This window comes from Styela clava, chromosome 14 (assembly GCF_964204865.1).
Source record: "Styela clava chromosome 14, kaStyClav1.hap1.2, whole genome shotgun sequence".
NCBI lineage: Eukaryota > Metazoa > Chordata > Ascidiacea > Stolidobranchia > Styelidae > Styela > Styela clava.
The window spans coordinates 10646678-10660823 of record NC_135263.1 but is presented as its reverse complement, the minus strand read 5'-3'; the positions used below and the strand labels follow the sequence as shown (position 1 = coordinate 10660823).

Sequence of the window (14146 nt, the reverse complement as noted above, 5' to 3'; positions counted from 1 at the left end):
AAATTTCGATAATAATCTTATTTGCCTTTACCATGTTTAAGCCTTTTCTGTTCCAAACATGTATTTTCTCTTTTTTTCCGAGTTCATATATATACTCACTTTTCTACTTATAGGATTCACTCATCAGGAGAAACAGACTCGAGTGATAACTTCAGTTCTTTATAATCGATCTGAGAATACTCTGAAAGATGTTATTGATAGATTGCAAGAACAAATACATGACGACGTTGGTCGATCGTCAAATGCATTGATTGACTCTATCAACACTATTTGTACGGGATATCATGACGAGACAAGAGTACGTAGATATTGTTTTCATCTATAGTCAGGAATGACCAAAGCGGAATATTTCACAATTCCGAACACATTCTGACAAAATAGTTTCGAATATGGAATTTTGAATACATTCTAAAATTGAGGGGTTAAGTTCATGTATGGAAAATATATAAATCATTATATTTTCATGTTGATCACATCTAAAATGACACGAACGTAAAGGTCATTGGTTTCTCCGTGTTGTTTGTTATCAGTTGAGATATTGTATGTTTTGATCTGCTTGTCTGACGGCTTACAATTTCTACTTTTGAAATAAAAATTAAAAATTGTATAAATATTTCTAAATTAAAAAATTTACTATATCGAATAAAATTGTTTTGCTGAACCTAGTATATGTATTTTATATGAAAACCCTAATTTGTGGAATGGCAAATTAATTCTTGTAAATCTCTTAGTACCACTGAAATGTCTTTAATACTTGCTGATGTTACGTCTATGTTTTTGCATGTGTAATAGTACTTTACATTCATTTTTCCGAATATTTTGACACAGTTTTTTTTTTTTTGATTATTTAAATTTCTAATTTTTTTTTGTTTTAGGTCATTACTCTACAAGACTCCCTCAGCATCGAACATTTTGGAAGATTTCTGCGATATTTACACGATGGAGCAAGTCAATTTTTGGTTCACAGAGAATTAATGCAACCCTTGCACAAAGGAAGACCAAATCTTATTGTCTGTCCGGAACATGAAATTCTTCCTACAACATTGTCATTGTATATGTATAATAAAGAACAGCCGTTACCAACAAGATCTGAAGTACTTCTGTGTTCAGAAGACACCACGGCAGACGATGTCGAACGCTTTATGAGAAGAGCAATGTGCCATTGCGAAAATATTGGTGAATTCTGATAGTTTGTTATATTACAAAAATAAATTTATTTAAAACTAAAGATGCACATAAGGTATTGAATATTTGAATAATATTTTCATTTTTTTTTGTAAAATTTAAGTTCTGATAGTAATGAATTCAACTCTTTCTGCATGAATATATGCAAATTTTTTTTTTTGAATATGACCAAATTTTCCAATATATTTGGTATGCATCTGTAGTGGAAAATTATCAAAGTTTCTCCTTATTCTAACTTGCAAATCCAATGGGAATAAAAAAATTTTATGCAACATTCTGAATTTTAAATTAAAGCCATTTGAAATTTCTGATGATTGAAATTACGGCTTTATATTTTAACAGTTTAATTTTACCATTGGAATATTTCCACGTAGAATATATTTATTCATATTCGAAATGTATTACAGGCACAATTCTATAATAAAAAGACATTCTTAGCTAATTGTAACCATAGCTATTAGTGATTAGAGTGTTCTGATTAATTATTATAGTTGCTTGAACAAAGAATTTTCATTTTTCTGTAACTGTCAAACCAAACGCATTTCAATTTTCTATTGCCAGTGAAGGGTGTGATTGGTTCGGTGAACAATGCTAAATGTACAATACATAACTGTATTCTTTGAATAATGACATGGTCAAACTACGGCTTGCGGGCCAAATCCGGCTTGCTATGTAATTCAATCTGGCCTGGTTGATACTGCCACAACCAAACTGAAACCAAATTTTGATGTTTTAGCTAAAAAATAGCTTGAGGAATTAGTTGAGATTGTAATTAAATTTAGTTTCTTTTTTTCACTTTTACTTTTGTAACACTGGTAATATTGTTCACACAATCTAACTTTTTATATCACACTTACATGGCCCTCAAGTCTAGGTGGACGGAATTTGTGGCCCCTGGTCCAAAGACCTTGCCGACCACTGTTCTGGTAACAACTTTGTGTCCATATATTTGAGCATTGTTCTCTTTTTATTTCAAATATTGTTGTATATATATATATATGTGTGAATATTTGAATTCAGGACAACTACTTTTCATTCTTGCATTTGCTGACAAGTTGAGTTTCAATGTATCGGCATCAACAGAGAAAATCTTTAATCATCTTTCGCAGGACGTGAGAACAAATCAAAATTACCAACTTGTCATATTATTGACTAAACAGCAGCATTATTTGACAACTTGCTTCGATAAGGTATACTCTGAAATCGTTATAAATATTTAAAAAATTATAGAGTAATATCTCGTCAGTCGAACGACTCGATACCAACACCAATCCTGAACAAATTATATTAGACTACCAACATATCACTGCTAATAACTCGAAGCGGTAAGGAATTTCAAAATTGTGGAAAATTTATAGGTCAAGAAACAAGATGCTAGAATATAGTGATCTCTCGGATGATAGGAGATACGTGAAGTTTGCCACAAGATATGTTTTAATTACCATATATCCTCGCATATGAGCAGAGTTTGAAACTCGAAAAAAAAAGTTGCCAAACTAAGGTGTCGGTTCATGCTCGCGTAACTCTGATCACACTAAAAACTACTCTGATTGTACTCAAACAAAATCACACTATGCTGACTCAATTGCACAGCTACAACCTGGACCACGATAAGAGCGTACAATTTGTAGGGTCGGCTTACATGTGAATTTTTATAAATTCACCATTTTCATGGGGAATATGCTGCGAGAATATGCTGTATCTTATTCCATGAAGTTAGCATTTTCTAATTTTGCTGCTTAATTTATTGTGTTATTACGTATTGAATCACGAATATTTTAATTCTAGTACTTGGTGGAAGGGAAATGGATCAGTGCAAGTGCTGATATTTCTTTGTATCTTGAACATCATTTGAAAGTTAATGATGATAATTTGATGAACAGCGCATCTTGTGTTGATAAAAAACATTCCATGGTTAAAGTTGTTTCGTCAACACGATCTGGCGTTGGTAAGTCTACAACATTGCCCAATACTTTTGCGATATGACAGAGGGGGTTGATATGTGTTAGAATGAATGGATAGAAAACAGTTTAGGCTTAAGAGAGAGCAGGCAGTTTTACTATTTGGGTGTGGCCCGCAGCCTCATTGTCTGTGGCCCACGTCGCATTCGGAGAGTAATCAAAAAATCGCATTTGGTGTTGTTTCATCAGAAAATTAACCAGAAAAATCTTTTAACATATTGTTACATCACAAATGAATGATGAATGAATGAAACTGAATTGACTAGTGTTATAGCTAACTGAGGCAACTAGCAAAGTTGAATGATGTGCTTGGCAGTCGAAATTGTTATCTGGCTTTCTATCTTTTTGGTCGGGAATATTATGCTAACAATTCTTGTATGTTAGTTCCTTATCTGATTTGATAAATAACATTCTATTTAGGTAAGAGTCTTCATGTGAAGCGTTTATCAGAGGCACTTGATGAACATCTTTCGCCACTACTAATGACATTTCATCATGTGACGATTCGTTTGTTGGAGAAAAATCTCAGCACAGATTATGTTATTGAAAGATTAAATCGTCGGAATAAAAATGAATCTTGCAACAACGATACAATGCTCATACATCTTGATCTAACTCCCGCTGTAAGGATTTTTTTGTTTTAGTTCAATCGTTTTGAAAAATTTGTTTATTAAATAAGACCTGACAATAGTGGAATATATCTTACAGATTAATGTAGATATTGGAGAAGTGTGTGTACCAGGTTAGCGTTAGACCATAGTTTTATTCCTATTTTCCTTATTTTAGTTCTATTTACACAACTTGAATTAGTTACCTCCATATTGGTGCACATACTACTGGAGCACCGATATTGGTTTACACATCAGACAACAATAATTGCTGTAATTCAATTGGTTGTTGCTGCGTTCGATTCAACTCATTTTAACGTTGGTAGTTGCGGTCTTTCATCATCCTGTCACAAATTTTTATTAGTTATTTTATTATTTATATAGTTATTATGATGTAACAAAGAATCGTGACGCCAGAATCATAAGGAGGGGTGGAAGTACTTAGATAATTTATACGAAAGTGGCCAACTTGTTATTTGAATTAGTGATTTGAACATTTTGATCAATTTATCTAAAATTAACTTGTGATTGTATTTTAGCACCGACCGCTTATATTTTTGTATGCATGAGTATTTTTTGCTCACCTCATCATCACAGGCCGTACGTTGTGCAGGCATAGGTAGAGAGAAAGGAGTAGATATTACGCACATGTCACTTCAATCAATCAAAATAGTCAAAACTATTTTATTTTAAATAAAAATTTCATATTCCAGGTACAACAAGGAATCGAGACCTTTGCTTTCAACCTATTTGTTCTGGGAAGTATTCAAGATAGTCATGGTAAAGTTTGGAAACGTCATTATAATCATCTATACATGTTGGAAATGACTGATTGTGGACATCAACGAGGGGTAAGATAATATCAAGTCTACAATTTTGTTAATTACTTATCGATCTTTAGTTCGGTAAGTATGTTGATAGGTATTTGTCTGTTTGTCTGCCTGTTTGTCTGTTAGATGCACGCAATATCTCACGAAGCCGTGATTGAATCTGCTCCAAATTTGCATGTGCATGTGCATGTGCATTCATCATACCTCGGACCAGAAGCCTATTGATTTTGGATGAATTATGTCGTATAATTAGCGAGTTATTAATTAATTAGTGATGGGACACGTGGTGTCACTATAGAGTCATGAATCGAAACCGCAGTTTCGATCGATAAGTCTTCGCTCTCTGACCGATATTCTCGTTTTTTGCATTTAAAGTTGTGCATCTTTTTTATACAATCTCAATATTGATATGCAATATTACAAATGCATGTATTGGTGTATTTCTTGAATTTGTTTTCAGATTTCTCGATGTTCCTTCAAGAAGTCTATTTTAATTGATAGCTTTTTTATATTCAGGCTCGCTACTCCCCAAGACATATTTTGAATTTACTTCCGAGCATCAAATGTTTTTCTCCGAGAGAAGTTTTTGAAGAAACTCAGAAAAATAAAAATGAGGAATATCTTGGTATGGATGAGAAGGAATTTCATTCTGATACTTTTCAACGTCCGTACCAGTATCTAATGCATTATGATGATGGAAAAGACTTGGATGCTTTTGTTTATCAACGTTCAACAGGTAATTTTGCTTTTAGCCTCAGAAAAATGCTATCTTTGGATAGAAAAACATAAAGTACAACAATTAGGCTGTAGTAATTTTGGTTAGAAATTTGCCTGTGAAATATTTACCGACATGCTTTATTTTGGCCCATAATCGCAGATAGGATGGGATTTACATATCTTATGCCAGCGGAGAGGAAAGCGATGCGACGGCATAATCATCTGGCGAATCACGGCCTCTCATCCGGTTACCTGTCCATGTCAAGTATGGGATTAGTTAGCATTTTTTTTTATCTCAGATGCATGGACTTGTGGGTGTAAGAAGCCGTAACCAACCAGTGGTTCGGTAATCCTTTCGCACATAATTATCATCTACAAGATTTGAAACTGCGAACCCACGTAGGGTAATCAGGGGTGCGATGTCGAGCGTAATTCTAACGCTGATTTGAGCTGTATTAATTCATGTTCATTTTAGGAACACCAAAGGAATTAACCGGTGTCCTGCTCAAGCACTGCTGCATGTATAATCCATCATGGGCACAGCTGAGACATTTTGCAAGCTTCCTCAATGTACAACTTCAAAATTGTGAAAATTCCATTTTCTGTGACAAGTCTATCGTTGGTCAAGAACTTCAAGGTTTGAAAGCGTTCGCTGTTCGTTTCATGATAAGAATGTCGCAGGATTTTGCTACCCCCTCTCTCAATATCTCCGATGAAAGTTCTGCGGATTTCGATAAAAGCGATAAAGACGTAGCTGATGGTTTACAGATTTACCAATTCCGACGAAAATGGGAAGAATCTACTCATCCGTATCTTTTTTTCAACGAAGATCGTACAACCATGACGTTTATTAATGTTAATATCAGCGACGAAGGAGATTTACTCGACAGAAATGGGGAAATTGTAGAACCTGCTATTATCTCTAAGCAACTTGTCAATGGCTTAAAATTACAAAGAGTATCATTGGATCTGAATTTTGATACGTTTACTCGTGAGCTGAAACTTAGAGTTTTATGCCAAGTTATGGGAATTGAAGATCTTTTTGATCCAGACCCGACATACGAGTTAACGACAGATAACGTGTTGAAGATTTTGGCGATCTACATGAGATTCCGTTGTCGCATACCTGTCATTATCATGGGAGAAACTGGATGTGGAAAAACAAGAATGGTCGAATTTATGAGTCGTTTAAAAGCCGGTCCATTTCACAATCAAATCAGGAATATGATCACTTTGAAGATTCATGGCGGTATATCCGTTGCTGATATTTATAGCAGTGTCCGCAAAGCAAGCCACATTGCAGATGACAATAAAGCAAATCATAAATTAAGTACGATTCTTTTTTATGATGAAGCAAACACGACAGAAGCTATTTACGCAATAAAAGAAGTCATGTGCGACCTGACAATAGATGGAAATTCGTTTCAGAAATTACAATTGCAACTTGTTGCAGCTTGTAATCCGTATAAACAATTGTCGAAAGAAGCAATTCGAAAGCTTGAAGATTCAGGTCTGGGATACAGAATCAGAACCAGCGAGACTACACATCTGTTCGGTGATATACCTATGAGAACCCTTGTATATAGAGTAGTAGCTTTACCACCAAGTATGCAACCATTTGTCTGGGACTTTGGACAACTGAGTGATGAAGCAGAAAGAATATATATTCAACAAATGACAAGGAAATTGGCGGAAAAACTCGAAATTGATCGTGAAACTATACGATTGGTGAACGCTGTATTCTGTGAAGCTCAAAATTACATGAGAAGCAGACAAGATGAGTGCAGGTTCGTGTAATACATATTTTTTTCTATCTTTGCTCAGACTCTAGTGCATTAAAAACTCGTTTCGCGGGTCGCACATTATTCAAAATTAGCACTTCACTGTGGGCCGCACAAATTTCCCTTGTGGGTCGCATTTGGCCTGAGGTTGGCACACCCCTAGCGTATTCATGATCTAGCATATTCTGAATCTTCATTCTTTAGCTGTAACCTTGACTGCCAACAATATCATTGTTCATATTTTATGTCTGATTCAATATTATGATACAGTTTTTTATGGAAACAGAAATGGCTGAAACAAACTGAAATAGCAGGCAAATTGCAGTCAAAAAAATTATTACTTTTTTTTTGAAATAAATGTCAAATGTATTGGATGGGAAGAATGAAATCAATCTGTTTTGAATAATTCGAAAGTCGAAAAATTTCATTGTTTTTTAATTCAAATCAAATTTTTTTTTTATTCCAATTTATTATTTGTATTATGCTATGATGGTATAGTAATTTTAATTTTTAATTAAAAATGAGAAGCAATTTCCTTATTTTTACTTCCTTTAACATTGACATTTTTCGATATTATTCATTTAGATATGTGAGCCTAAGAGATGTTGAACGATGTGTTATCACATACGAATGGTTTCATAAACATCGCGAAGTTCTTTATCCATTGATCGAGACGGAAATCAAGAAACGCTACGCTCGGATGACAAGAGATCCGCCCGATATCAACAGCGATCTGAGAACTTTGCTACAGACCATCGGTGTCTGCTATCATGCATCTCTTGACGACAGAATTAAGTTCCGAGAAGCAATCACATATGCTTTCGGTCTTGAAGGAATGCTTGTTTCCGAGTTGACCATTCGTGAAGAAATTTCCGCAGCCCAAGCTGTTTTCTTACGAAATATGAAAATGGATGACAATATCGCAGCTAATGAAGCATTACAAGAAAATGTTTTCATGATGACGGTGTGTGCTGACATGCGTATTCCGCTTTTCCTGATTGGTAAACCCGGAAGCTCAAAGTCTCTCGCCAAAACTATTGTTGGTGATAACATGCAAGGTGGAACATCTCGGTCACCTCTTTACAAAAAATTAAAACAGGTAAAGCTATTTTATATCATTCTTCAAGAAAGAATACAGTCTGAATTTTCTGAAATGACAAGACTATGGATATAGAACCTAGTTGAGTTTCATTATGCCAAGTTTGACGGGACATAAATGGGAAATTTTCTGACAGATCTTCACAAATGGTTAATTCTCGTTTATTTTCCATCAGGTCCACATACTGTCTTACCAATGCAGTGCATTAACTGATGCTGCAGGTATTGAAAGTGTTTTCAAACAATGCGCCCAACTGCAAGTTCAACAAGATTTAGAATCTTACACGGCTGTTGTTGTTCTTGATGAAATAGGCTTAGCTGAAGATTCACCAAACATGCCGTTAAAGGTAAGTCAAACACGACAATGCCAGGGCATGCATGTACATCTCTACTCATTATTCTATTAGATCAGGAGGGTGCAACAGGCGGGCCACAGCCCGCCAAGCCATTTATTGTGGCCCTTGTCAACACTCAGATTTTCCAAATCAATCATGAAATCCTAATTCAGCAGTTTATCTTTAAAAAGGTGCTCATATGGCTAATTTGATAATGTTTTTTGCCATCTTACTCGTTGCCTTTATTACTGTAAGGCTTCGTTGTCTACGTGGAAAAACTAAATTTTTAGTGTGGCCCGGCTAGATGTCTGAAGTTGGTTATATGGCCCACCCACAAATAATGTTGCATATCCCTGTATTAGATTCAGTATAAATGTGTCATAACCTTGTATAGCTGAATCTCTTTCCATAAAATACCAAATACGAGTATAAACTTTGATCAGGTATAACTGTAAAGAAAAAGGCAATTTTTAATATTTCCTAATTGAATTATAATAATGCAATTAACAATGCAAACGCAAGGGCAAGTTTACTCTATTACAATATTCGTTCATTTGTAAAAACCCATTGACTCTTGTCATTTGGTCCAATAATAGTGAATCGATGCTGTTTTTTGATTCACTCTTATAGTTGTAATTTTAATTCCAATGATGTTGAGGTCGAAATATTAACTCATCGGTGTTGTATTTGGAATTTCAGTTTTCTGAGTCAAAGTTTTCAATTTGAACTAAAAAATTGGTTACGAAGGTTTCATAGTCAAAATTGTGTTATTTAGACTTTGGGGATTTTTTATCCAATTTCAAGAAGTTATTTCTAAAATGGCTTAGAAGATTTTTTAACTTCACAGCTGTGATTTATATATCTTTAATATTTTTTTTTCTGAATAGTTGGGCATTGATTTACGTCATTCAGAAAATCTCGTTGCAAAGTTGCACACTAGCTTTATTTTTAACCAAAATTGTTTTTCCATCGGTTTTCTGCTGTCTATGAAAATTTTCATTTTTAACGATGCGAAAGTCAAAATTGTAAAGTAGCAACTTGGAACGTCGTGTTCGTTTTAAACGTCATTTTTGGAATTCTATTGTGATAATACCTATTTCATTTAAGGTTTTGCATCCTCTTCTTGAATGTGGAAGTACAGCAAACAATAGTTTAACTGAATATGACATCACAAAAAAAGTAGGATTTGTCGGAATATCAAATTGGGCTCTTGATCCAGCAAAAATGAATCGAGGAATTTTTGTGACAAGAAACAAACCTAATAAAGATGATCTGAAAAAAACAGCGAAAGGAATTTTTGAAAATCACAAAAGCAAGATTAATGAGAATCTTGATCTTCTTGAGAGGTTAACGCATTCATATTTAACAATATATGAAGCACAAGAAGTCGAATATTTTGGCCTACGTGACTATTATAGTTTGATTAAAATGATACATGCGATTTGTACTTCGTCAAAAGATGCTAAACTAACGCCTGACGATGTTGCCAACGCGATTCATCGCAATTTCAGTGGGGGAAAGAAGTCGCATTTCGAAACATTCAGAGAAAATATTGAATATCTTTTCCGTGGAGGTTTACAATCATCAGTACCCATCCGGAAAATGATATCTGATAATCTTCAAGAGAAAGAAAGTCGATTTTTGTTATTGTTGACGAATCAATTTTCCGCGGCTAATTTGTTGCATATGTGTATGGATGATTTTGAACAACGCGCTCAAGTTGTTTTCGGATCCAGTTTCCCTGGTGATCACAATTATACTGACATTTGCCGAAATATTAATAGGATAAAAGTGTGTATGGAAACGGGCAGAACAGTTGTTCTCTTAAATATGACGGAAATTCATGAATCTCTTTACGACGCTCTCAATCAACATTATGTCACATTTGGAGGTCAAAGATACGTGGATTTGGGCCTTGGAGGTCATCGAGTGAAATGTAGAATTGCAGACAACTTCAGGTTAATCGTTGTTGAACAGAATAAAGTCGTTTATAGTAAATATCCAATTCCGCTTATCAACAGACTTGAAAAACATCATCTTGATTCCAAGAGTCTTTTATCACCAAACCAAACTGAAGACGCTAATTCTTTGACAGTATGGGCTGATAATTTTGCAAATATTAGAGGAAAAGAATTCCTGAGCAAAGACGCTTTTGTTGGTTTCCATGACGATACTGTCTGTTCTGTTGTGTTGACGACACAAAGCAATGATGAAAATGTATACAAAGAAATATTATTGCAATCGGCAGGCATGGATGCCATATTCAGATTGCCAGAATCTCAAATCGGAGGAGAAATTGAAACTATACAAAAGCAATATCTACAAGGACAATGTCACGACAGCCTTTTACTTCTACTTAAAGAAGTTTTGAAGATGGAACAACGTTGTCCATTGTTTGAAATCACATCTTACTCAAATATACTTTCTGAGAGCGACCGACAAGAACTCGAAACCGGACTCAATTTGAAAAATAGCGTGATGCTTCTTTCGCTTGAACAGTTTGAAACGGAGCAAGAATATGCAAGTAAACTCGATGATTTTTTTTCATATCAAAAGAAAGCAACTTCTGATACAAAAGCAGGTGTACTTTTAATTCAGTGTTCCCAGTCACAATCCCAAGGACAACTTATAGCATGTGCAAAATACTGCTTGACTAATAAAATCAAAGAATTGAACACTTTGAATGCAAGTAATTTGAATAACAAGAAAATTGTCGTCGCTTTTCTGTTATCGACAGAAAGAGAAGGCGCCAATGATGTTTCAGGTGACTCTCTTTTGCTACAGCACGTTCGAGATAATCAGATAGTGTACGTTGATGAACTGAGACCAACAAATAACGATATTGCACCTGCGAGTCAATTTTACAAGAAGTCTCTTTGTGAGGTCCTAAGAATGGGTCTCGAAGAACTGGAAAGTGAAAGACAGGAGGGTTCTTTGGTAAATATCATATCTTTGCTTCAAGATTGCGTTTGTGAAGCGGTTGCAAAAGTTAAAAGTCGCTTGAGTAAAAGCGAGCGCTATTTCGATCGAGTTCGAATTCTGACAGAACTTTGCTCTGAGACAACGCCTATAAGTATACATTTTCGCAAAATTCTTCTGCAAAAAATGATTGATTTATACTCCCAAAGAGAGGAACAAATTTTGCTGATGGGTGGAGATTGGATCACAAACGAAGCCTGTAACCGGGAAAGCCTTCAAGAGGGTGGCACGTTTCGTAAAACTTTGTGGCTATGTTTAAAGCGCCACGTCTCTCGCATGATGGCTTATATAATCAGTATATCTGATCGTCATGATAATCTAAATCTGTTGTTAAAAACTGGAGAAACTGCATGGAAAGCTGAAATGTGGCTCAAAATATTTCAAGCTCTGCCGCTTTCTTGGTCTTCTATCGGTGGCGCTCGAGAATTTCTCATCACAGCACCTCAACACCACAAGTCTACTATTGCCTGTACTGTGCCTTTTAGTTATGAGCTACACGAATTTTTCACCAATCAATGGGATACTTTGTATCAACAGCAATCTCCAAACATGCATGAGATCTTTTACTCGCTTTTTCGGGAATCACCATTATTTGAAATTGCAGGAAATGCATTAAGAGTTGCAAAAGTGATTAATATGATAAAACTATATGCTTTGGATCTTCTTCACAATGTCTATGTACCGGGGTCTGATAATCCGAAAGAGTTTGAGGCAGTGAGAAATGTCATCCACGCGTTTTCTATGAAGAAATACCAAGATCTACGAAAGATTTCTGGATTTACAAACGGTGATGAATTTGCTATGGTTTTCTTAACATATCAAGAACATCAAAAATATCTAAAATTATTGGCTGAAATTTTCAGAGCTTGTCCGGAAATGGTCGGAAAAGCAGATGATTGGGTGAAAAAACAGCAAGCGTTCAATGACTTTCGTATCCATATTTTTGCATTCAAAAGTGTAATGGAATTATTGCAAGAAAAAGCAGAATCTTTAAATGATGCCAACTCTTGTCTTGCATGGAAAAATCTTATGACTACCATCAAAAGAATTTTCAAAAAAACTGTCGATTATATCTATGACGAAGAAGCGAAAAAAGAAATACAGGAGAAATGGACTCCTTTGATTGTTGTTGATCTGCTAATCGGACATGTTCTTCCTAGTTCTAATGTGGAAGAAGTTTTTAAAAGATACCTGTCTGTAATTGCTCCACAGGTTAAACTACTGTGGAGAGGAATAGCAAAAACTGATATCAGAAGTTATCAAGTGTTGCGCATCGTGTCAAACGTTTTGCGCAGGTTGCACGACGATATTAGACTAAAGATTCTCCTAAATTGGCACAAAGATTTTAATTGTAGATTGTGCAGGAAACGAGTTGAGAACCCAACCTTTTTACAGTGTGGTCATTTCACATGCGAAATGTGTATTTTGCGTCTAATGGCCGCTGCACAAACTGGAAGAAGGTGTCCTACATGTGCTGGAGAGATCTCGGAAGAAGATAGCCACCCAAAACCTGCTGTTTTGAACCCCGAACAGATAAAAGAATTGGAAAATTTCCAGTCAAATTGTACAAGTTTCTTTATGGAATATCTGCGTCAATTTTGCTTCGCACCATTGGAGGGATCTCAAGCGAAATCCATGGAAATGCAGATCAAAACATTAATACGAGAACTGGTTGTGCAAGCACCTGGCAATGAAAGAAAAGAAATCGTGAATCCTTCTTTGGACTTGAACATCAACGCAAGGAGTAGCATATTACGAATTTTAATGGATTTTGATCCTGAAATTGTGAAAAATGAACTCAATGAATGGATGGCTAAATCGAAAAGATCACAGTTGAGGGATATAACACTCGTAATTACGAAATGTTTTGAAGATAAACTCATTCTCGATTCAATACCGTATCAACCGAATCGAATTTCATATCTCGATCGTTGGGAAAAACTTCTAGGTGCTGCATGGAGAAAAATTTTATTGAATGATGAATCCTTGACTAAAGTTTCTATTCTGCAAGCGGTCGCTGAAATACGACAGTCTATATCCATATCGACAAGCTGTATTCAAGATATTTTTCAAAGAGTGGATATTGATTATGAAATAACAGCAAAGTCAGATAACTTTGTCAGTTTTGCTGTAAAAATTATCATTGATGATACCAGTGAAAGTGTTCTTAAAGAATTCATCATCAAAATTGCATGTCGAATATACGGAAGTGACTGGTTTCACCAATTAAGAGACAATGCTGTCTTAGAGGTGAGCATTTTTATTAAATTTTGAAACAAAATTACTGTACATGTTTTGTCTAAAAATACATATTTATGCTTATGCCTCCAAATATAACAGCATATGCTTAATAAATAAACAATATAACAGAGATGGCATAAGTGTAAAAACGATTTAGGCCCCAGGTACCGCGTTGTGCGACTTTAGGATAGGATTTGGTACTCCCGCAGTATGTGTACCTGGTTTGGCCATAATTTTATTCCGATTTTCCTTAGTTCTATTACGAGTTTGGGGACTGTCTTTGTTAGCCAAGTGAATAGTGTTAGCCCTGTCCATAGGTGTCACTCTCTTTACACTACATGATGTAAAGTAGGCGAAAAAATATAGTTACCTTCATATTGGTACACATACTTCTGCAGCGCTCATAGGATT

At 35.2% G+C, this 14146-nt stretch overlaps 1 protein-coding gene across 2 annotated transcripts in view; it reads left to right on the top strand.

Annotated features, from left to right (window-relative positions):
• LOC120341320 (E3 ubiquitin-protein ligase rnf213-alpha-like) overlaps positions 1–14146 on the top strand; it is a 62107-nt gene that overhangs the window by 35975 nt on the left and 11986 nt on the right. For both annotated transcript variants that reach the window (XM_078120153.1, XM_078120152.1), the window contains exons 39-49: positions 114–298; positions 876–1176; positions 2206–2375; positions 2974–3133; positions 3567–3769; positions 4468–4605; positions 5101–5320; positions 5777–7088; positions 7668–8181; positions 8357–8527; positions 9623–13744. In XM_078120153.1, coding sequence (XP_077976279.1) covers positions 114–298; positions 876–1176; positions 2206–2375; positions 2974–3133; positions 3567–3769; positions 4468–4605; positions 5101–5320; positions 5777–7088; positions 7668–8181; positions 8357–8527; positions 9623–13744 — 7496 coding nt within the window. The remainder of the gene's footprint in view (positions 1–113; positions 299–875; positions 1177–2205; positions 2376–2973; positions 3134–3566; positions 3770–4467; positions 4606–5100; positions 5321–5776; positions 7089–7667; positions 8182–8356; positions 8528–9622; positions 13745–14146) is intronic.